A 22,700-nucleotide genomic window follows, 5' to 3' on the forward strand; every position below is an offset into this window, starting at 1 on the left:
TGAGGAGAAACCTAAGTATGTAGTACACCACTCTGGGCTCCTTGGAGGAAGAGTGGGATATAAATGCAAAATAAAATAATAATAATAATAATAATAATAATAATAATAATTATTATTATTATTATATACAATGTTATGTACATAATTACATAAAATCTTTGTGTATTAAATTTTGAATACACACTAATTGTATTTCGGATTTTTATTTTTCACGATAACTAAGGGCGCTCAACAGAGTGTTGCATCTGGCCGCCAGATCCCCTAGAGCCGGCCCTGCTTCTTCTGCACGCAAAGCAAGTGTGTCTGACCATTGAGCTGCAGCCCTGAATGTCATTGGCAGTGAGGCACTGAATTGTCCCTACCCAGGGATTGTAGTGTCTAAGCTTCTTTATCCAAAACAAGATCAGAGTTGTGCTAACATTCACACGTGTGGGCTTTTATCCCCTCCACGCCCAGTTCTTTGGGTTCTCAGCAGTTTTGTGTTCTGGGGCATGTGTATGTGTGTGCGCGCACACACGTGCTTTGATTTTTGACTACAATTGGCCACTAAGTTGAATGGCAAGAGTTTTTTTACCCAGATGTGGATATATTTTATGGTATGGCATTAATCAAACTGAAAAGAACAACACCCCAAACTATCTCAGCCCACTATACACTTCCCCACCCCCACTGCCTTCTTTAATTTTGCAGGGGAAATCTGGTCTCCCTCTCTCTTTTTAGATATTCATGATAAACCTGAAACGTCGGAAAGACAGGCGGGATCGAATGTTGCGAACCTTGCACGAGCAGGAAATTGCTGTCAAGCTGGTAGAAGCTGTGGATGGAAAGTGAGTCTTGATCTGCCTCCTATGACTGTGGAAGGCTTAAACATCGTCTGGCACGATGCTTGAACCTCGACAACAGAACTATTTTTGATATGGTGAATTTGATGGATGGCAGGGCATGAAAGATATCTTTGAGGCAGTCTCTGTCACACTATCTGCCTGGAAATGCTTGTGGACTATGCAAAACACTGCAAGGCCTTTTTGAGCCTGACACACTCATCCACAGAGGAAGCTTCCTGCTAAATTTCTGCATAATTCATCAGCTCTGGCTTTGCTGTCTTCCATTCTACCTCCACTGAGGATAGGTATTCTGCCACTTCTCTGCATTGGGCATGACTGGATTGTTGTTCAGTTGTTCTTAATGCAGCAGAATTAATTGCCCTTATACAAGGATGCCTGATGCTGGTCAACATGACACCCTGCTTTGGATTTCCCTCCTTCTAGTCAGTGGAAACACCAGATTAGTGACTAATACAGATACCCAGAGCTGCTGAGGGCATCTGAATGCATGAAGCCGCTTTCTTCTGAACATTAGAAAGCTACCTTATACAAGCCAGACCATTGGTCGATCCATATCTATCTATCTGTATATATAATTCTCTAAGGCGTACCTGTGGCTAATCCCATGTGTGGCAGCTCTCGTGAGAATTCGCAAGCAGAAGCCTATGAGACCATGGTGATTGGGCAGTGGGGATTCTATATGCAGATAGAGAGGAGGAGACTGTCATGGTTTAAGTCAGTTGGAAAATACACGCACACAAACACACACACACACACATACACACACACGACCTGCAAGTAATTTTGCCCTACTGGAGGCTATCCTGACTAAGTTTATTAGATGCATTTTGCAGGTACCGTGTTGTGCTCCAAATGCTGTCATCAGAAGAGAAGTTGGGCTTATTAGGCTGGAATCCTTATACTGGTGCTGTATCTTTAGATTTTGGTTAAAACTGAGTTTTGGACAGGTGTGTTTAGCCTCTTTGGCTATGAATGATGGTTTTAATTTGAGCTGGAAACGAGCTATGTTAAGTAAATTTTCTTTTTTTGGCCTCTCTGTAGAGGATTTGCATACTGTAGGAATTGAGCAAGCCAGGAAGTTAGTTAAGCAACGTGACCTGAATATAGAAGTTCAACAAGAAGGTGCATGGATCAAGCAGGGTTTATACTTGGGGAGTCAAGCTATTAAACCAGCTAAGTACTTTGATGTGGTGCTTGTCCCTAAATTTAGACAAGCCCTCACTTTAGCGCGTTTAAATGTTCTTCCAACAGCAGTATTGGATGGCAGGTTTAAGGGAGTTCCGCTATTTTTATGACTTTGCCCATGTGGCAAAGGGGTTATAGAATTCACCTCGCATGTTATCCTTTATTGTGATTTTTATAGTGAACCCTGCTTAAGACTTATATCTCCTATGTTAGATAGTTTGCCTGGCTGGTCTGATGAATTTTATTTAAATTATCTTTTAACTAATGTGGACACTGATATTATCTCTGTTATGGCCAGGTTTTGTTATATTATTTGTAAAATTTGTCCTGGTTTATTGTAAATGTTTGCTGGTCAATGACCAAATAAACTTCTCTCTCTCTCTCTCTCTCTCTCTCTCTCTCTCTCTCTCTTGGCAGGGGTCTGCAAAGAGAGGAGTCATGAGGGATGAAAGAACCCCTTCAGGAGAAGGAGGCTGCCACTGTGTGAATTAGATGAGGAAACAAGATGAACAAGATCTGAAACAAGATCTGTTAACTCAGAGAGGGAGAGGGAGGAGGAGAAGAAAGACAGGAGAAGAGTGAGTGGAGTAGAGAGAAAGAGAGAAAAAGAGGGGAAGGGGAGAGAGAAAGAAGGAAGGGTGAGGGATGGGCCTGAGCCTGTCAGCGGCCTGAGGGGAATGAGCAGCCATGGTGGTGGCAGCAGCGAGGAAGGGCCTGGTCAACCACTGCTGCTGCAGCTCCTGTTGGGAGGAGCAGGAGTGGGGCTTGGATGAGGGTGGGGAGGTCTCTGGGAATAGGGGGCTGCAGCTTGGCCAATAGGTGCCACAATGCTGCAGCCATGACCAAGAGGGTTGAGGGGGGTGGAGTAAAGGGACGGAGGAGTGACCAGGAGAGGTAAGAGGGATGGAAGCAATGGGATGCAGGAGGAGGAGCAGGAGTGTGGCTCAGGTGAGGGTGGAGAGATCTGAGGTCTTCTGCATGGGTTAAGCTAGTATCTATATTATTAATTCTCCAAGTGTGGAGACTTGGTAGAAAGGAGGCGATTGGCTGACAGAGAGGGAGAGAGTTCCGGAGCAGCAGGGAGTTTTGAGGGGTGGCTGGAAAGCAGTTTGACAGTTGGCTTGGGGGTGCCGTGAAGCAGCAGGGAGCTTGGAGGCTGGGGTGGCTTCAGGACAGTTGGCTCTGGGGGCTGTGGGTGGCATATGGTTGGCTGAGCTGTGCCGCGAAGCGGCAGAGAGAAGGGAGCTCAAAGGCTGTCAGGCGAGTGGGCAACAGTCCCTAGCATTGGCAGGGGGAAGCAAGAACTGTGAAACGGAGATAGAAAGACGGAGGACAGAGAGTGCAGGTGAGAGACTTGTGGGGGTGGAGCATGGGCGCGAGAGTTGCGGGGGGAGAGCACTCGCGATTGTGGCAGGTGGAGAGAGCGGGCGTGAAAGTTGGGGAGAGAGCAGGTGCGAGAGTTGCAGTGGGGGAGAGCGGGCGCGAGAGTTGCAGTGGGGGAGAGCGGGTGCGAGAGTTGCAGTGGGGGAGAGCGGGTGCGAGAGTTGCGGGGGGAGAGCGGGCGCGAGAGTTGCGGGGGGAGAGTGGGCGCAAGAGTTGCGGGGGGAGAGTGGGCGTGAGAGTTGCGGGGGGAGAGCGGGTGTGAGAGTTGCGGGGGGAGAGTGGGCGCAAGAGTTGCGGGGGGAGAGTGGGCGCAAGAGTTGCGGGGGGAGAGCGGGTGTGAGAGTTGCGGTGGCGGCGAGAGCGGGCGCGAGAGTTGTGGGGGTGGGATGCCATAGGCTCAGTGCAAGGTTAGCTAGTAAATACATTAAGATTCCCCTTATAAACAAAACACACACCAAATGAGCTAAGTGCAGCTTTCAGTTTGTCCACTAGGTGGCACAATTGAATTACCACATATGAAAGAAAAGGCAGGAAACTCTCCTCTTGGAGAAAGGCTGGGTCAAGTCCGAGAGGTTTTCTCTGAGTCCCCTCTTAGTTCAGGAGTCCATCCAGTCTCTCCCAGGAGTCTTGCCATGCACAGCTCACCGTGACCTCTTCTGCTGTCCTGTGCTCTTGGCCCGTTTATCCTTCCTCTGAGGCGAAGGGATCCTGCTGTAATTAGCTGATTAATTGGGCAGAGGCCCACTCTCTCCCAGAAACAATAAAACGGAGCGAAACATACAGGGTTTTTCCTCCCACCCTCCCTGCCCTTCTCTCATATACTCAAGGCAGTCTAATCCAGCTCACTTTGCTCTTCCAGAAGGTTTTCAGGAAGAAGGAGGTGATCCTGGACAGTGTGAAGCAAAGTTTTGCAAGCCTATGAGGGAGGTCACCCTCAGAGGCTTGCATGTGCTTCATGGAGCGGTATTGTTTCGAGCCACACACCACACTTCCAGACAGGGCAGCTGATGGGGTAGTGTCTCCACTCCTGCCGCATCTGTTTTTCTCCCCATGGAGTTCAACATGCATTCAGTGCACAGTAACGGCAGTACTTCCAAGCAAGCCTGTTCCTTGAGCCCACAAGCAGGAAGCTTTTTTAAAGGGTTGAACCTGCAGGCCGAAGCTGGCGGGGGGGGGGGGGGAGCAGGGAACTTGAGGACTAGCAGCTTAGTGGAAGGAAGTCCAACGAGGCCGGGAAGCAAAGCGTTTGGTGGTGAGCAAAGGGCCAAGGGGGCTGGCGGAAGGACTCGCAACAAGGGGCAAAGGGGTGGCATGTGGTACTGTGTCTTTAAGAAAGTGGATAACGGCTGGTTTCCCTCCCGATCTCTGTGGGTGAAGTTTGTCCAGGATTTTATTCTACCTTGGTCTTGTGAGTGTCCACAGAGTCATCCTGTAGTTTGTGCAGGTCGGTATCCTGCTTGCTTTTGCCCCTAGTGGGGAGAGTCAGTCTACCGAGGTGATCCACCAAGTGAGTACACCTAAGGGACCCACAGTCATATCAAGACATTACAAAAAGAAGATGAGGGGAAGTAGCATATGGGGCAGAGATCTTGAGGGGAAGGAGGACAGAAGTGGAACGAAGGCCTAATGAAAAGGCATGACAACACCTCAGCCGGCCTAAGGGCAAAAGGTGCTGACAGAGGGACAGAGACACGAGCAGTGATTTGTCAGGGAGGTTGTTGGAGAGGCAGAGGAAGGCGATGGACCAGACACAGACATCGGAGACAGTATGATTGATACATTGTGTAAAACCCAGCTTGTGGTGCCAGATCTCCAAGCCCACAATTCTATCGGCAAACACCATAAATGCTTGACGTGTCTTTCTTTTGTTTGTTTGTGATGGTCTGCATTGGGAGGGGGACGTGAATTGGAGTTAATTTGTGGTGAATCGGAGTCTTGAACTGGAGAGGCCAGGGGTGAAAACCCCACTCAGCATGAAGCTCAGAAGATGACCTCTTAGGACCAGCTAGCTCATAAGTTTGTGGGATGGGTAACATAGGATGAATTCCCATGTGTGCCCCCCTGAGCTTTTTGAAGGGAAAGTAGGCTACATCAGTGATGGCCTTTTGGCCACCAGGGTGGAAGTGAAGTGCTGGCCAAGCATCACTGAATATCAGCTGCTGAGTCCTGTTGAAGAAATGTGGGGGCCTGGACTCAGTGCCGGTTGCCATAGTGCTTTGGCCCAGAGAGGCTCAGTGTCACAAAGGGCTGTGTGAACTGAAATGCTGGATGCTGGGAGTTGGTTGCTCTGTGGGTTGTAGGAGTGGCGTCGGGTTAGAAGTGAGAGTAGTGCTAGCTTGGCTGTAAGCTTGTTTATTGGCTTGTTTGAAATATTTGTCATTTTCTCATTTGTTGCTTACAATTCTTATATTTCTGTTCTCACATTTCTATAGAGATTGTATACAATTTGTTATTGTTCTGAAATCCTATTTTGTTACATCTATTATTATATTCTTACAATAGCTTTAGCTTTGTTTTGACATCTAGTCTGCATATATCCATTTGTTAGTTCTTTAAAAATCCTAATACCTCTTTTGTGGTATTGGATATCAGATATTATTACTTCAATGTAAAGTAAGTTGTCATGTTTTTTTAATTCTTTCATAGAGTTTTTTCTTGAGATATGTCTTCTAGTGCATACACTGAGGTAAGTAGATTTTTACTAGCCTTGGGGCAAATATGCTTCAAAATATTCTCTACAAATTCTCAGGGGTTGGAATATGAGGTGGGAAATTGAGTAATTCCTACTGAGCCTTAAAATATTAGAATATTCTACAAATAATTCTCCCTGCAGCCTCATTTGCAAAGGAAAGGGCACCTGCTAACTTTTAACAAATGCAGATAAAGTTGGTTGCTCAGCTATTATTTCCCATTATCACAGATTTAATTTGCAGATCGACTATTGATTCAGATGTGTCTGATTCTGTAAGAATTTGGCGTTTTTAATTAATTAGACTTCTTATTAATCTCAGAATGTCCAGAGTCTTCATGGCGTATCACCCTCTTTTTGCAAGCTGAAATTAAAAAGCAAAATTAAACCCAACATGTAAACCACCACATTTTCTGTGCTGAAAAGGAAGGAATGACTTGCAGAAAAATGTCAGGTCACACAGATCATTAAGTGGGAATTTCATGAAGAGTCCTGGCACGGGGGAACCAAACCGAGAGTAGTGATCTGGCTAGGATTTGGCAATATGCAGGCACAGGCATTCCATTTTTTCTTCTTCCCACATTTAGAACCCCCAAACTGGCTCAAACTCCAGCTGAACATGTGCAAAACCGAGCATGCCCAGTCCAATCTGAATCTGGTCCAGACTTGAACCACACTGGGGCCCTTCAACCAAAACTGGGGTTTTGTGCACACCCCTACTGTAGAGAACTATGCAGGAGCAGTTTCGTTAGTTGAAGATGAACTCCAGTGCAGCACTTCAGGAAGGTCTGCAAGGTGGAGAACATCGCTTTTGGCCAAGAACTGGGGAGGAGACGAAATGTGTGCGAGTATAGATAAGCAGGCCCAGCTTAATGGGAATGCAATCTCAACGTATTTGCATTGATCCCTTTGAAGTCTACCTTATGCTAAACTTAAAGGAGCAATTGGCTGGGCTGATTTACATCTTGCTAATTGTTTATTCATCAAATGTAAATAGAAAAATGAAGGTGTAAATCAACCCAGCCAATTGCTGCTTTGTAAGTTTGTAGAGCAATTGGGGCTTCTTTTGTGGGCTTTGTTTCTTTTATTCACGTATAAGGTGGATTTCACCTGGACTTCAAAGGGCTCAATGCAAATGCACTCTTGCATTCCCATCAAGTCAGGCCTGACAACAACCCTGTGTGCTAGGTTAGGCTGAGAGATGAGCACGTGGCCCACAGCCACACAGTGGCTTTCATAGCTGAACTGGGATTTTGAACTCAGGTCTGCCTGGTAAGCTGTCATGTGGTGGACGTAAGAAAAAACTAAATCAAAGCAAGAATGCACAGTACTGGTTTGATTTTCAACATACTACATTTTTAACATTTAACATTCTTCATCCAAATAACATACTGTCATACACACAGCCATCACTAGTACACACACGTAGTACAGACTTACATGCACTCATATACTTGTGAAGACTTTATTTGCAATTTGTAAAGAGGGGACCAGTTCTGAATATGTTTCTTTTCTGGTTGGCTTCCTTCCTTTGTAATCCAATACAGCTTCCATCATCTCTTCCTTTTGGCCACAGGCAGGGGAGTTATTGGTCAAACTGTAGCCGTGAAACTGACTGGGTGACTTTAGGCAGTTCATTCTCTTCAGCCTGACTTACCTCACAGGACTATTGTGTAGATACAAGTGGGGAGGGAGAATCAATCACACACACACACACACACACACACACACACACACACACACACACTCTCACTCCTGAGTTCCAGGGAAGAAGGGCAGGATCCAAATTCCAGAAGATGGGGGGTGGGGGGGAAACTTGGGTCCCCAGATGTTGTTGGACTAATCCCACCCCAGCCATAGTGAACAAAAGCTAGGGATGATGGGAGTTGGAGTCCAGCCACAGCTGGTGAGCCTCGGGTTGGCTACATCCCTGAGCTGGAGCAAAGCTGCCCTAATTTGGCCCTCCCTCAGATGTTGGACTTGGGTGGAGACTCTGATAGTCCAAGACTCAAGGCAGTGGCACCGCAATGGTGTTGTAGAGAAGAAGGGAGAGGGAGTGTTATAATGGTGAGAGTGTCAGACTAGGCACCAGGTCAGATCCCCATGTGTCCATGAAGCTCACTGGATGATTTTGACCCCTGCTAACTTGGCAAAGAGGCACCTTTTAACGTGGTGATTCTCTTTTATTTAGCAGGGGGAGAGTAACTGGCCCTATCCACCCACAGCACAGTACCTCCAGTGACTGTTGCTGGTCTCTATCTTATGTTTCTTTTTACTTTGTGAGCCCTTTGGGGACAGGGAGCCATCATATTTATTTATTATTTCTCTGTGTAAACCGCCCTAAGCCATTTTTGGAAGGGCGGTATAGAAACTGATTACATACATACATACGTTAATAATAGTAATAATAGTAATGATAATAATAATAATTTGGGCCACTCACCATCTCTCAGATAATCTATCTCATAAGATGGTTGTGAGTTTAAAATGGTGGTGCAGGGGAACCATGTATGTTAAGAACATAAGCACACCCCTGCTGGATCAGGCTCAAGCCCATCTAGTCTAGCATCCAGTGGCCCACCAGAAGCCCCTGAGAAGCCCACAGGCAAGAGCTGAGGGCATCCCCTGTCTCATGTTGTTGCTCCCCTACAACTGGTACGTAGAGGCATCTTCACTCTGAGGCTGAGGGTAGCCTATAGCCATCAGACTAATAGCCACTGAAAGACCTGTCTTCCATGAATTTATCCAAACCCATCTTAAAACCAGCCAGACTGCTGGCAGTCACCACATCCTATGGCAGAGAATTCCATCGATTAATTATGCGCTGTGTGAAAAGGTACTTCCTTTTGTTGGTCCTAAGTTTCTTGACAATCACTTTCATATGGTGACCCCTGGTTTTAGTGTTGTGAGAGAGGGAGAAAGATTTCTCTCTATCCATTATTTCTACTCCAGACATAATTTTATACACCTCTATCATGTCTCCCTGTAGTTGCCTCTTTTACAAACTAAAAAGCCCTAGATGCTGTAGCTTTGCCTCATAAGGAAGGTGCTCTAGGCCCCTGATCATCTTGATTGCCCTCTTCTGCACCTCTTCCAGTTACACAATGTCTTTCTTAAGATATGGTGACCAGAACTGTACACCGTAATCCAAATGTGGCCGCACCATAGATTAGTAGTATTATTATTTCTTGTTTACACAGTCAGACAGGTGTTATTGACTGGTTTGTTTTATCCAGACATCGAGTCCTTCCCAAGGACCTGGGATGCCAGAATTTTATTGTTAATTGTTATAGATATCGTCGCAGAATATAGGCTGTTCCCAGTAAAGCTGCTTTTTGTAATGGGCTGATGGTGATTTCTGTGGCCCCTATGGTGTTGAGGTGCTCCTCAAGGTCTTTTGGAACTGCACCCAGGGCGCCAATGACCACTGGGATTATTTGGGTCTTTTTCTGCCACAGCCTTTCAATTTCGATTTGTAGATCTTTGTATTTGGTGATTTTTTCTATTTCTTTTTCTTCTATTCTGCTATCCCCTGGTATTGCTATGTCGATTATTTTCACTTGTTTTTCTTTCTTCTCAACTACAGTTATATCTGGTGTATTGTGTGGCAGATGTTTGTCTGTTTATAGTCGGAAGTCCCATAATATTTTTACATCTTCATTTCTTCAACTTTTTCAATTTTATGGTCCCACCAATTCTTGGCTACAGGTAGCTTGTATTTTTTGCAGATGTGCCAGTGTCTCATCCCTGCTACCTTGTCATGCCTTTGTTTGTGGTCAGTATGAGCGATCTTTTTACAACAGCTGATCAGGTGGTCCACTGTTTCATCTGCTTCTTTACAAAGGCGGCACTTGCTGTTTGTTGTGGATTTTTCTACATTTGCTGTTATTGCATTTGTTCTTAGTGCCTGTTCTTGTGCAGCCAGTATTAAACCCTCTGTTTCTTTCTTCAAGTTGCCATTCTTAAGCCATTGCCAGGTCTTGGTGATGACTGATTTTCCACTTATATTGTGCAAATATTGACCATGCAGGGGCTTATTTCTCCATTTTTCTGCTCGGTTCTTGACTTGTTCTTTCTTGGCCTGCTTTCTTTCATTGGTGTTGAATAGGTTCGCATTCTTGACCATTTGAAGTGCATCTTCTTCACTGTCCTTGATATATTCTTCAAGGCCTCTTTTCTCCTCCTCTACTGTTTGATGGACTTGCAGCATTCCTCTTCCACCTGAGCTGCGAGGGAGGTAGAGCCTATCGACATCACTGTGGGGGTGCAGAGCATGATTGATGGTCATGATTTTCCTGGTCTTACGATCTAGTGTCTCTAGCTCTGTCTGGGTCTAGTCTATTATTCTTGCAGTGTATCTGATAACAGGTATAGCCCAGGTGTTTATGGCTTGTATGGTGTTCCCGCCATTGAGTTTGGACTTGAGGATTTTTCTAACTCTCCTGATGTATTCACTTCCCATTTTTCTTTTAACTTCTGTGTGCGCGATGTTAGCCTGGAGAATGCCCAAGTATTTGTAAGGTTCTTTCTCTTCCAGGTTCTTGATCTTGCTTCCATTGGGCAGTTCTATTCCTTCTATTTTTGTTATTTTCCCTCTGTTCATTATTAATGCAGCACACTTGTCTAGTTCAAACTCCATTGCTATATCGCTACTGAATATACAGACAGTGTTTAGCAATGATTCGATTTCTGACTGGGACTTTCCATACAACTTCAGATCGTCCATGTACAGCAGATGGTTGATTTTACTTGATGTTTTAGATGTTTGGTATCCAAGGCCTGTTTTGTTTAGTATTTGTGAAAGTGGGGTCATGGCGATTACAAACAACAGAGGAAATAGTGAGTCCCCTTGGAAAATGCCTCTTCTAATGCTAACCTGTCCAACTGTCTCGCCATTGATTGTTAACTGTGTACTCCACATGCTCATTGCTTTTTTAATAAATATCTGAATGTTTTTGCTGACACCAGTTGTTTCTAAACATTTTAGTATCCATGTGTGAGGCAATGAATCGAAGGCTTTCTTGTAGTCAATCCATGCAACACTCAGATTGGTTTATCTTCTCTTGCAATTTTCTAAAATCATTTTGTCAATCAACAGCTGGTCTTTTGTGCCTCTGGTGTTTGGGCAATTTCCTTTCTGTTCAACTGGAAGCTGTTTGTTAGTTAATAAGTGTTGCATCACTTCATCTGCTATTATTCCAGTTAATAATTTGAACATGGTTGGCAGACAGGTTATCGGTCTATAATTACTTGGAACTGCACCTTTTGCTGGGTCTTTCATTATGAGATGAGTTTTCCCAGTTGTTAGCCATTGTTCAATATCACCGCCTTGCAAAATGTGATTGAACTGTTTTGATAGTTGTTTATGAAGGCTTGTTAGGTGTTTAAGCCAAAAGCCATGCAGTTCATCGTCGCCTGGCGCAGTCCAATTTTTAATTTTCTTTGCTCTTTCACTTATTAATTCTGGTGTTATTATTAGATCTTGCATTTGTTGGTTACATTTTTTGACCTCTTTTATCCAGCCTGCTTTTTTATTATAATCTATTGGATTGTCCCATAATTTCCCCCAGAATTGCACTGTTTCTTCTTTATTTGGTGTTTCTAGGTTTCTTGCAGTTGCTCCTTCTATGCTTTGGTAGAAACGTCTCTGATTCGACTGGAATTGGAGATTCTGCCTGTGTTGTGTAGTTCTGGCTTCATATCTGCTAATCTTCTTTGACACTGCTGTTATTTGCTGCTTTATTATTTCCAGGACTTCTCTAATTTTCCTTGAATTGAGGTGGTATTTTTGGATCAGATACTGTTTGGTGTTTTCATTCTTCAGCTTCTTGTCTTTCATATCTTTCAATTTACTAGCATCTGATCTAAGCCTGGAGATTTTATTTTCTAATCTAATCTTACATTTAGGTGTTGTACTGCTTTCTTTTTTGACAGGTCCATTAATCTTATATCCGAGCTCTTGTGTTGTTATTGTTGCTGCACTGTACATTAGTTGGTTTGTTTCTTGCAAATTATTGGTTGTTATTTCGGCAAGTGCAGCATTGACATCTTTTAATACCTGAGCAAATTGTTTTTTGGCAACTGTTTTTAGAGCTGGAAGTCGAACCCTGGTGATTGTTTGGTTCATGTGCTCAGTTATTTTTAGCTTTAGTTCTTGTTGCTTTTCTGTTAAATGGCATTTGGGTTTTTGAGGTGAAGGCAAAGGGGAGGTTGCCTGGTTTTGATTTTGAAACAGTTCAGTGGCATCCTCTATTTCCAACACCACCTGCGCCTGAGCCACTGTTTCAGTTGGTGGTAATTCTTCTTCCATGTCTTGAGCCTGTGTTGCTCTTTGCAGTTCTTCCAGCTCAACTCCTGTGAATACTTTATTTCTTATTATGAATCTTCTCTGGTCTGCTAGCCTTTGTTCTGTTATTTCTGTATCTGGATGCTTCTCTTTCCAAATTTGGTACATGTATTATTTCTTGTTTACACAGTCAGACAGGTGTTATTGACTGGTTTGTTTTATCCAGACATCGAGTCCTTCCCAAGGACCTGGGATGGCTGAATTTTATTGTCAGTTGTTATAGATATCGTTGCAGAATATAGGCTGTTCCCAGTAAAGCTGCTTTTTGTAATTGGCTGATGGTGATTTCTGTGGCCATAAGCCAATTACAAAAAGCAGCTTTACTGGGAACATGTATTATTATTATTATTATTATTATTATTATTATTATTATTATTATTATTACTACATTTTCCAAGGAGCCCAGAGCGGTGTACTACATACTTGAGTTTCTTTTTCACAACAACCCTGTGAAGTAGGTTGGGCTAAGAGAGAAATGACTGGCCCAGAGTCACCCAGCTAGTTTTATGGCTGAATGGGGATTTGAACTCGGGTCTCCCCAGTCCTAGTCCAGCATTCTAACCACTACACCACACTGGCTCTCCATTATTATTAGTATTATTATTAGTATTATTATTATTAGGGTATTATATTAGCCTTTTAATTTTCATTCCCCTTCCTAATTATCCCTAGCATGGAATTTGCCTTTTTCACAGCTGCCATGCACTGAGTTGGCACTTTCAACAAGCTGTCCACCACGAGCCCATGATCTCCTGGCCATTCACCGACAGCTCAGATCCCATCAGTGTACTTGTGAAGTTGGGGTTTTTTACCCCAATGTGCATCACTTTACACTTGCTTATGTTGAATGGCATTTGCCATTTTGTTGCCCACTCACCCAGTTTGGAGAGATTATTTGGGATTTTGCTACTTTAAATTTAGATTTACATATGAGGCGGTATAAAAATCTGATATAGATAGATAGATAGATTAGATTAGATTAGATTAGATAGTTTAGTGTTGTCTGCAAATTTGGCCACCTTGCTGCTTACCCCAACTTCTAGATCATTTTTGAATAAATTAAAAAGCACTGGTCCAAGTACAGAATCCAGGGGTGTTAGGAATTCTCTCTGTTAAGAGATACCCTTCTATTACAGCAGAGTGCACAGAGGCAAAACACAGCGGAGTCTACCCAGGCATGCCTGTTTGCTGAGAGCAAAAGAAACTTGGAGCCAGTTCATAGTTTCTAATCAATATAAGAAGTCTTATTTGGAGAACTCCATTCTAGATACGAAAGTGGAGAGATAGAATCTCTAATCTATCTATCTAGCTGGATGGATGCATAGAGATGCTATCGCATCTCAGCACACATGGTGCAGAGAGGGAGGCAAGCATGTGTGATAGGGAGAAGAGGAGAAAGGGAGGGAGGCAGGAAGTAACTAAGTCCCTGAGAGTAGCAATCTACATATCAAAAGGATAGTGTCAGAGCAGTAGAGAGGAGGAATGACCAATGTCTTGACCCCTCCAGCCCTCTGACTCACTAATCTGTCCCCCTCTGTCATTGAGGCATGAGGCAGCACAGAGTCCTTCACTTCCAACATGGGGGGCCCCACTTCTTGCTTTCCTCCATTGTGAAAACTCTCCATTTATACCTACCCTCTTGCTTCCTGTCCCTCAACCAGTTACCAATCTTCACAGGAACTACATGAAGCCCTTGCTCTGATCTTCTTGGAGGAAAAGCAAACTAATGTTCTGATCCTCCGGTCTCTTGACTCTCATTTCTCATTCACAGTCTGATGAATTTGATGAGGACCTCATGTCCGCTAGCAGCATGGGAGAAGAAGAGGCGGCTGCTCTTATGAGGTAAAGCACACTGAGGTTCCTTTCCCTCTTCAGTGGCAGAAGACCAGAAGCTGAGTTTCTAAAACTGAACTGTTGGTGGCTTCTGGTGAAGCAACGGACATTCTGACTCATGTGGATGAGTGACAGCCACTGTCTGCTCTCTGTAGGTGTCCTTTGAGGGCATCTGCCCACACATCTCGAAGGACGCTCCCCCAGCCTGCTGTTTGCCCATCAGGTAGCACAGCAGCAGCAGCAGCAGTTATGGCAACGGACAGAGAGGGGTTTCTCTTCCTCCCTGAGGTGTTCTGGCACACAGCTCAACAGCATATCTGGAGTGAAGCCGAACCTGAGTCAGTGCAAGGCAGCTGCCTATGTCCAGGGGAAACATATGGGACAGAGCCACTGCTCTGCATGCAGAAAGGGCCAGGTCCTTCAACTCTCCATGGCTGGCGTCATTCACAGCAGCCCCATGGCTCCTCCTCCCCCAGTATCGGCAGAGGGCCAGCCTGCCTGAAATTGCTGTCTCACAAGAGTATGGCTTCTGAGTCTCTCTCTCCCCTCCTGTTGCTGTTTTTCTGCACAGACTCCAGCCCAGCACAAGGCCCTGCAAAATGCTGTGGTCCCCTCTAGCTGCAGTCGGCTTAAACCAGTCCTGTTGCCTAAGGCCGTCAAGGGGCACCAAGTAAAGCCCATCTGGTTTGGCTTGGCATTTGCTGAGCATGTCCACTGGAAGCTGGACACTTCTTTGTCTACTGCCTAGTTTTGCTTCTGATGAGCTATATCTGCTACCAACTGCTGATCCTTGGAAAAACCTACCGGCAGGATCCTGATGACTGCATAGAGATGTCTCATTCTGCGCTCCAGTATCTGTCAGAAGCTGGAAGTTGCTGGGGATGATGTGGGATGTCTTGGTTCAGGGGTTCCCAACCTGTGGTACTGTAGATGTTTCTGAACAACTCCTCTCATCATCCCCAGCCACAATATATTGTGGCTGCGGATGATGGGAGTTGCAGTTCAGCAACATCTGGAGTACCACAGGTTGGGAACTGCTGCCTTAGTTGCTAGTCCAGCACTCTCACCCCCAATTGCAGCTGCTGTGGATCTTAGCTGCTCAGCCCTGTGGAGTCCTTACCTGATGACAAGGGATATGTTTCCCCGCATATCCCGCAAAAACAAAGTGGGCAGCACAGATGACTTTTCTACGGAGGGATCCAGAAGCTGTTAGTTAACCACAGCTTCTTTTCCACTCCTGTTGCTATCTCTCCTCCTTTTTAGAGACCTGGAGCAGTCCGTCAGTTTTTCCATAGGTATCCTCCCAGAAGGTTTGAGCGAGGAAAAGCTGGTAATTGAACTCGCTTCTGTCCTCCTCGGCCTGACGAGTGAAGACCCAGAGATCAAATTGAAGGCTCTCCAGAACTTCTTCAGGAACCTCACAGGGGTCAAGGCTGATGTGAGTTCCTTGGTGGAGCCCTTTAGGCAACACAGCACTCCCAGCCCCTCTCAAGGCTTCCCCTCCCAGGCCCATCATGCAAGGCACCCGGCATGCCATAAGCCACCAGAATGCTTAGCACCTACATAGCATGTCTAGAGTATTTAATGCACTTCACAGAAGTGATCTCAGGAGACTCTGCAACAACCCTGCAAAGGTCGGCCGCTATTATGATAACTAGGTGGCAGCTAGTGGGGCTGAGGCTGAGAGAAGCTTGCCAAAACAGCCAAGTGACTCCATGGTTGAGATGAAATTTGAACTGGGGTCTTTGCAAGGCATATTCTTAGACCTGATAGCAGCTCTCCAGCGATCCCCCTGTGTTATCCTTGTATGCACATCACAGCTAGAGACAGAATGCCATGTCCCAAATCCCGCCTTTGCCTCAGAACACAAAGCCAGATAGTCAAAGCTCTGTTGTTCATGAAATAAAACTCCTTGAATTTCCTCATGCGTCATACAACTTCCTCTCTCTAAAGCATGTGGGGGAATTCTTCACACCACTATGTGAGCAGCTGCAAAATCTCACTCTCCCTATTTTTAAAAAAAACAATTTTTTTTGCAACCCTGTCTATGGCTGCAATCCTATTCCCAGGATCTAGCCTAGGTGGAAAACCCATTGAGCTCAGCAAGATTGACGTCTGAATATGCATGCATAGAATCAGGCTCCATGCATACATATAGAAGGTTGGAGTCAGTCTTCTTCTAAATCAGGTGACATCACAGAACTCCCCCCAAATAAGACCACCACCCCCGGAACAAACTGACCCTCTTTTATCACAAAACATCCACGTGGGGCCCACTTTTAATTCCTGTCAGTCTCTTTCTTTGTGTACTTCTCTTCTTCTTTAAAAAGAACTTAAAGAAGAAGAAGTAGTGATGCTGCTGCTCCTGCAACACACATGGGCAATGGGGCTGTGACTCCGTTGTGGGTCACAATCCACAAATTAAAAAAGACAAACAGGGTAGACTGGACAGTGGATTTCTCTTGACTGTCACTGCCATGCACTGCTGGCACCAGAGATTCAAATGGTTCCTTTAATGGTGATGTGTGTCCACGGCCAAAGGGCAAATGAGCCTGTAGCCACCTCTTCCCCACTAGGTGATTATTAACCAATAATGGGCAACACGGATGGGTTTTCCAGGCTAGTCAGAAGTGGCGTGTGAGGTGCAAAATGTCCCGGAGGATAAATCTAAAGTCCTGTTCTTGGAGCTGATGGTCCTTTTCTCCTAACAGCCATTAATCTGTGTCTTTCCTCAGACAACTGCACAGCTGCCTGATGAGCTAACTGGGCGTTTGGTGGCAATGACTTGCCTCTGTGCATTAGAGGACAACAAAGAGATCAGGCAGATGGCGGCAGAAGACTTGTGCGAGCTCCTGCCCATCCTGCGTCGTGGCGAACGTAAGTCAGAAAGGAACAAGATCTGTTGCCTGCCAAAATCACTGAACTTCATTACCCAAACAGAACATTACCCAGTGGGATCAGAGCCCCAGGAAGTTCAGAGACTGCCAGATGGATGGCCCCGGCAGGGATACAGGTTCCTTTGGCTCACTTGCCACAGCAGTTTCCAAATGGAGTTCTCTAGATAGTTCCAGAAGTAGCCAGGGATTGATTATTGGAGGGAACAGCTACGGCTAGCAGTGCTCAAATTTGCCCCCATAGCTGGGCCCTTAATGGCTGTTTGATCCAGAGCAGGTGATCTTGCACACGTGCTCATTCCTGTGTACCAGGCTGCTTTGGAGAGCACAGGAGCAGAACTGTCCTCTTGGCAGCTCAAGCCAAAAGGCACGCTGTAAACAGAACCGCATTCTGTTTGGTGACAAACATGTGGGCCTGAAAAGACAGTAAATGGATTCCAGGTTCTGCTGTGACTCCATCTCTGGCCTGATCGCTCCAGGCTCTGTGTCAGATCGCTGCCAGGCTTTGCATGCTGGGTCCACCTAGGAGGGCAATCGTGTGTGAATCCAAAGCAGACCGCTCTGCTTCCTCCACCCAGAGATGGTCAAGCAATGGCAGGACTGAGGGAGGGAGGTTGCTAGGAAGTGGTGCTGTCCAACCTAGGATGGAATGAGTGAGCTCCCATCCCTATTCCTTTCCATTGCAGAGAGGCTGATGTATACACCTTGGGGCAAGGACATGGTGAAACGAGCTCTCTCTGTCCTGGGACCAACTACTGAACCCAACCCTTCTTTCTTCAGTGGCAACTGCTACAACCTTGCAATGGTGAGTTATCATCATATGAGCCAGAGGGCTTCTTGAATCCGTTTGAGTGTGTCTCTGAGTCCCACATCCTCCTTAAATGCCACCACACTCTCTTTTTCTGAGGACAGGGACAGTCCAAGAGGCTGTCTGAGAGCTACAGCACCTTTGAAACTGTGATGTGCTATCTCTTGGAAGCAAGAATGGCCATGTTGGGTCAGACCCTTCTGTGAATGGGACTTGACAAAACCATACATGTTGAAATGGAAATAATATACCTGTAGTTCAATTGTATGTGTATGATATGTTTTGCACATTAGCATGGCTTGGTACTTATAGCATGTTGTATTCATAGTATTGTGTATTAGATCCCTTTGTTCTGTATTAATATAAAACAGTCCTGGTATTCCAAGAGAGTCTCTTCCTTTGTTCCATTGCTTCCTTTGCTCTTTTAGACAGTCTTCCAGCCTGCCCACATGGGCAAAGGGCAGACAATGCATGCTATTCACAGGTGTTGTGTTTTGTTTCAGGTCTTCAGTGCATTCCTCTCCTCTGAGCAGCTCCTGGAGGTCATGCACTTCTTGGGAGGGGATCTGACCACTGAAGGCTCATTTGACCTCGCAAACATATTCCACCTGCTGCGCGAGTTCATAAAGCAGTTCAGCAGCAAGTCGATGTGGGTAAGGAGCTGTGAGGAGCCCCCAGGGAAGGACGTTAAGTCAGTCTTATGCCACTGGGTTGCATGAACCTGATCCTCTGCATGTGTGATGGCATTCAACTTGGTCTTCTAAAGTGTTAACTGATTTGGATACCTCAGAGGTGGTATCCACAAATCATGTTCATAAAACTAGGTACAAATACATCTGTAAAACAGGAATGACAATGCTACAAAAACTAAGGAACACAGATCAGGATTTATAGTCTCCCTTCAGACCAAATCAATGGGACCCGCAACAAAATGTTGCATTCCCTAAAATTAATGTCCACCTCCAGGAGTGGGGCTCAAGCAGGCTTATCTACACCCCTCCACATACCAAGTTTTCTGTCCTTTTCTCCCCATCGTCAACATTTTGTGGTTCTTGGTGACTACTGAGCACATTCAGGCGTCACTGGGCTGTTTTTGTTTTTCCTTTGTTTTATTTTACTTACTTTCTTACTTTGGTTGGTTGCTTGGTTTCCATACAGCCCTTCCAAAAAATGGCTCAGGGCAGTTTCCATTAAAATAAAACTAAAATCAATTAAGTATTAAAATAAAAAACTGTAAAAACAACAACATAAAACCATTATTAAAACAGTTTTAAAACCCCAGAAAACCAGGCCAAACCTTTATGGTTTAAAAACAGTTTAAAAAAACCCTAGAAGGCCAGGCCAAACAGATAGGTCTTAAGGGCTCTCCTGAAGGCCAGTAATTAACTCAGATTACAGATTTCTGTTGGGAATGCATTCCACAGCCCAGGAGCAGCTACAGAGAAGGTCTGCCTCTGAGTTGCCACCCGAAGTGTTGATGGTAACTGAAGACGGACCTCCTCAGATGACCTTAACGTGCGGTGGGGATCATGCAGAAGCAGGCGCTCTCTCAGATATCTTTACAAATGTATCTACTCATGCAGACCTTGGGAGTCCTCCAAAGATGAAGAATCCCCAACCTTATATGTTGGGTAGCCCTGTTCTGCTTCCCAATCTATAGGCGCTCAACCATTTGAGTTCATTATTAGAACAGGTTATTTGCAAGTATCCTATTGCCTCCCCTACTTGGACTCCCCTGAGAAACATAATTTAATAGTGGCCCTCACCAATTTTGTAAATGTGGGCATGTTACCTTTGAAATAAGCTTTAGAAGAGGCCAGCTTCACTAGCCTTATTTTGTCCCACAGTTTTAGATGCCATCCTTTCTTAGATCTGTCTGCAGCTTTTAATACCTGGGGATTTAGTCCCAGCGGAGCACAGGGATGGGGACACATTCACACACAATATTTCATATTGAATATGCTAATAACCAAGAGAATAGTGTTTCCCAGTCATCAAGTGAGATCTCTTGGTTCCGTCATGTCGATCTCTAGGTGACTTAGGTTAGATTGGTTCAACCTCAGCGGTAATGTAGCTGTCCTGCATGTCTAAGTTCCTGCACTGTGTCTGGCATTCACAGTTCCCCATGTGAATGGATCATGTGTGCCCCCATCCTCTGTAACATTACACAGGTTGCAAGGTGTACAACTGGTTCATGCCAGTCCCTACTGAGGAAGCAGCACAGGCATCCGAGTGCTTGTGCTCTTCCCGCATTACTAGCTGCTCACACAAACAAGAGGATGATCCAGAAAACTCTTGGTAGTGAAGTAGAGAAGTTTGTGATGCCTTTGTATCCACGCTGCCTAGGACAGTGAAAGCCCTTGAGCCAGCCTTGCTTCCTAGTGCCTTATGCATAACCCTGTTCTTACCTGACAGTTGGAGGAACTTATGGACCAATTGTTCATCCGGTTAAAGGACAGAGTCCCACATGGACAAGACGTAGCCTTGCTAGCCTTCCCCATCTTGGCAGTAGATCATCTTGAGGAGGTGGTGCTATACCTCCTCAAACACCCTTTCAGGTATGGAGCATGCTGGAGCTTGTACTAATTTGGGTGACCCCCTTGGGGATCTGTGGGGCTTCCCCAAAGAGCACCTTTCCCCCTGCTGCTGATGCAACCCAGGGTGTGCTTCCCAGCAGATGCATCAGTTGTGCCCCTTTGTCCTCCCTGCTGGCCTGGCCTACAGTACATGGAAACTGGGGGCAGTCTAGGGCTGGGGTGGCGATATGGGACTCACAGGCTGGGCTGGGTCCCTGGGAGAGTCTTGCCTGGCCCCTGGCAGCCCTTCCAAACTTTTCAAACCGCTTTGAGAACTTTTGTTGAAGAGCAGACTATGTGAATAGTAGTGATCAAGGTATGGTTAAGCATTTGGCCCCAGTGTCACGTAAAGAACATATATTTTCTTTCCTATTGGTAAGAAATACAGATATTTTTACTGCACTGTAGCTTTTACAACTCTGTTTTTCGTTGTGAACTAGTAGGGATATGATAGATACACGTGTGTGTAATGCCCTGCTTAACAGCATGTGCTCCACAAATGTGAATCTTGCACCGCAAAGATATGGAGTGTGGTAACCTGGTAGAGGGTCAGCGCATGAGCCTGGACGACTGTCTGGAGAAGAAAGTGCTCCCCCCAGTGTAGAAGCTGAACATGCCTGGTCTGTGGGGTTTGACTGCTTCTCCTGTCTTTCCATTTGCAGCAAGTGCCAGGAGTACTGGCAGGCAATATTCAATGCTGCTGACCACAGCCAGATACTTGTTGAGGTGGCAAAATGGATGCCGGAGTGCAGCAGAGTTGCGGTAAGGAAGTGGAAACCGCCTTCGGGTCCCCTGCTCCTCATCTGCGTAACCCGAGCTGCATGTATCCTGCCATTTCACAAGCAGAGAGAAGCTACATGCTTGCAGGCGGAAGATTAAAAGTCCCCTCCCTGGCAGCATCTCCCAGATCGGACTGAGAGAGACTCCTGCCTGCAAGCCTCGAGAAGCCACTGCCAGTCTGTGTAGACCAGACTGAGCAGTATTATATACAGTACATATAATACTGTGTCAGGCAGCTTCCTGTGTTCCACAGAAATTGGCAAGATTCACACAACAAAAAAGCCACCCTGAAAAAATGTCAGCTTTCATTTAAAAAAACAAAAGGGCGAATTATTGTTCCTTGCGAGTGGGATGCTGTGAGTATGGAAGGGAGGAATCCGAGGTGATTTCATATGCAGGGAGAACAGAGTGGAGTTAGTGGGCCAAGTTGTTGCCTTTTTGCCTTGGCCAAGGTAGTTGACAAGAGAAAAACACAGGAGCAAACCTGTTTCAAAGATCTGAAAGGCAAGTTTCCTCAGACCCTTGATGGCCTCCTTTCAAAGAGCGGATTTATTTGTATTTTTATACTGCCCTGCATCCTAAGACCCCAGGGTTAACAACAAGATAAAAACAACAGTAAAATTTCGATGAAAACAACCTATAGAGAGAGCAAACACAGTTGCAATTTAAGAAGAGAGGAGGCAGCATCTCATTGGACAAAGGTCTGAAAAAAGAGTGGTCTTCAATTTTTCCTTAAAGGCTGGGAGAGAGGGAACTAATGACAAGCACTCACTGGCCCAGGATTCTCCATGCTGCTTCTGCTCTTGACCCGGACCACTGACAGTAACATGTTAGTGGCTCTCAGGTGGAGAAGTGACACTACCAAGAGGCAAAATGAGGCGGCCTCCCCATGTGACAGATTTTGAAGAGTGGCTGTGTGAGAACTGCAGACCCCTCTGACCCACTGGGCCCAGTTCTCTCTGGTGAATTCTGTACAGCTCGCAGTGAGATGAAGGGGGAAATGTGATAAAGACCATTACTTTGTTCTCACACACCCATTCATGTCCCTGGGGCCTGGGAGAGGAACTTTCCAATGGCCCGTGGCCCGTGTGAATTAATGGGAAGAGGGCCATCTGGATTGTCTACCTCAGTCAGAAAAAGGCCTTGGCCAACCCTTTCCCTGTTGGAGAGGAGAGCTGGTCTTGTGGTAGCAAGCATGACTTGTCCTCTTAGCTAAACAGGTCCGCCCTGGTTGCATGTGAATGGGAGACTAGAAGTGTGAGCACTGTAAGCTATTATTCCCCTCATGGGATGGAGCTGCTCGGGGAAGAGCAGAAGGTTTCAAATTCCCTCCCTGGCTTCTCCAAGATAGGGCTGAGAGA

General features: G+C 45.6%; 1 protein-coding gene across 5 annotated transcripts in view; it reads left to right on the top strand.

Moving 5' to 3' along the window:
- Positions 1-738: 738 nt before the first annotated feature.
- The window catches only part of LOC128321943 (uncharacterized), a 50,991-nt gene continuing 29,029 nt past the window's right edge, over positions 739-22,700 (top strand). For 3 of the 5 annotated variants that reach the window (XM_053242512.1, XM_053242515.1, XM_053242516.1), the window contains exons 1-9: positions 5,321-5,755; positions 6,060-6,099; positions 14,220-14,290; positions 15,545-15,719; positions 17,017-17,158; positions 17,862-17,980; positions 18,487-18,636; positions 20,399-20,541; positions 21,222-21,321. In XM_053242512.1, the coding sequence (XP_053098487.1) occupies positions 6,076-6,099; positions 14,220-14,290; positions 15,545-15,719; positions 17,017-17,158; positions 17,862-17,980; positions 18,487-18,636; positions 20,399-20,541; positions 21,222-21,321 (924 nt within the window). In that variant the 5' untranslated portion in view covers positions 5,321-5,755; positions 6,060-6,075. Of the gene's footprint in view, positions 828-5,320; positions 5,756-5,944; positions 6,100-14,219; positions 14,291-15,544; positions 15,720-17,016; positions 17,159-17,861; positions 17,981-18,486; positions 18,637-20,398; positions 20,542-21,221; positions 21,322-22,700 lie in introns of those variants that run through there. The other 2 variants (XM_053242513.1, XM_053242514.1) reach the window with 2 other exon arrangements.

This window comes from Hemicordylus capensis, chromosome 4 (genome assembly GCF_027244095.1).
Source record: "Hemicordylus capensis ecotype Gifberg chromosome 4, rHemCap1.1.pri, whole genome shotgun sequence".
NCBI lineage: Eukaryota > Metazoa > Chordata > Lepidosauria > Squamata > Cordylidae > Hemicordylus > Hemicordylus capensis.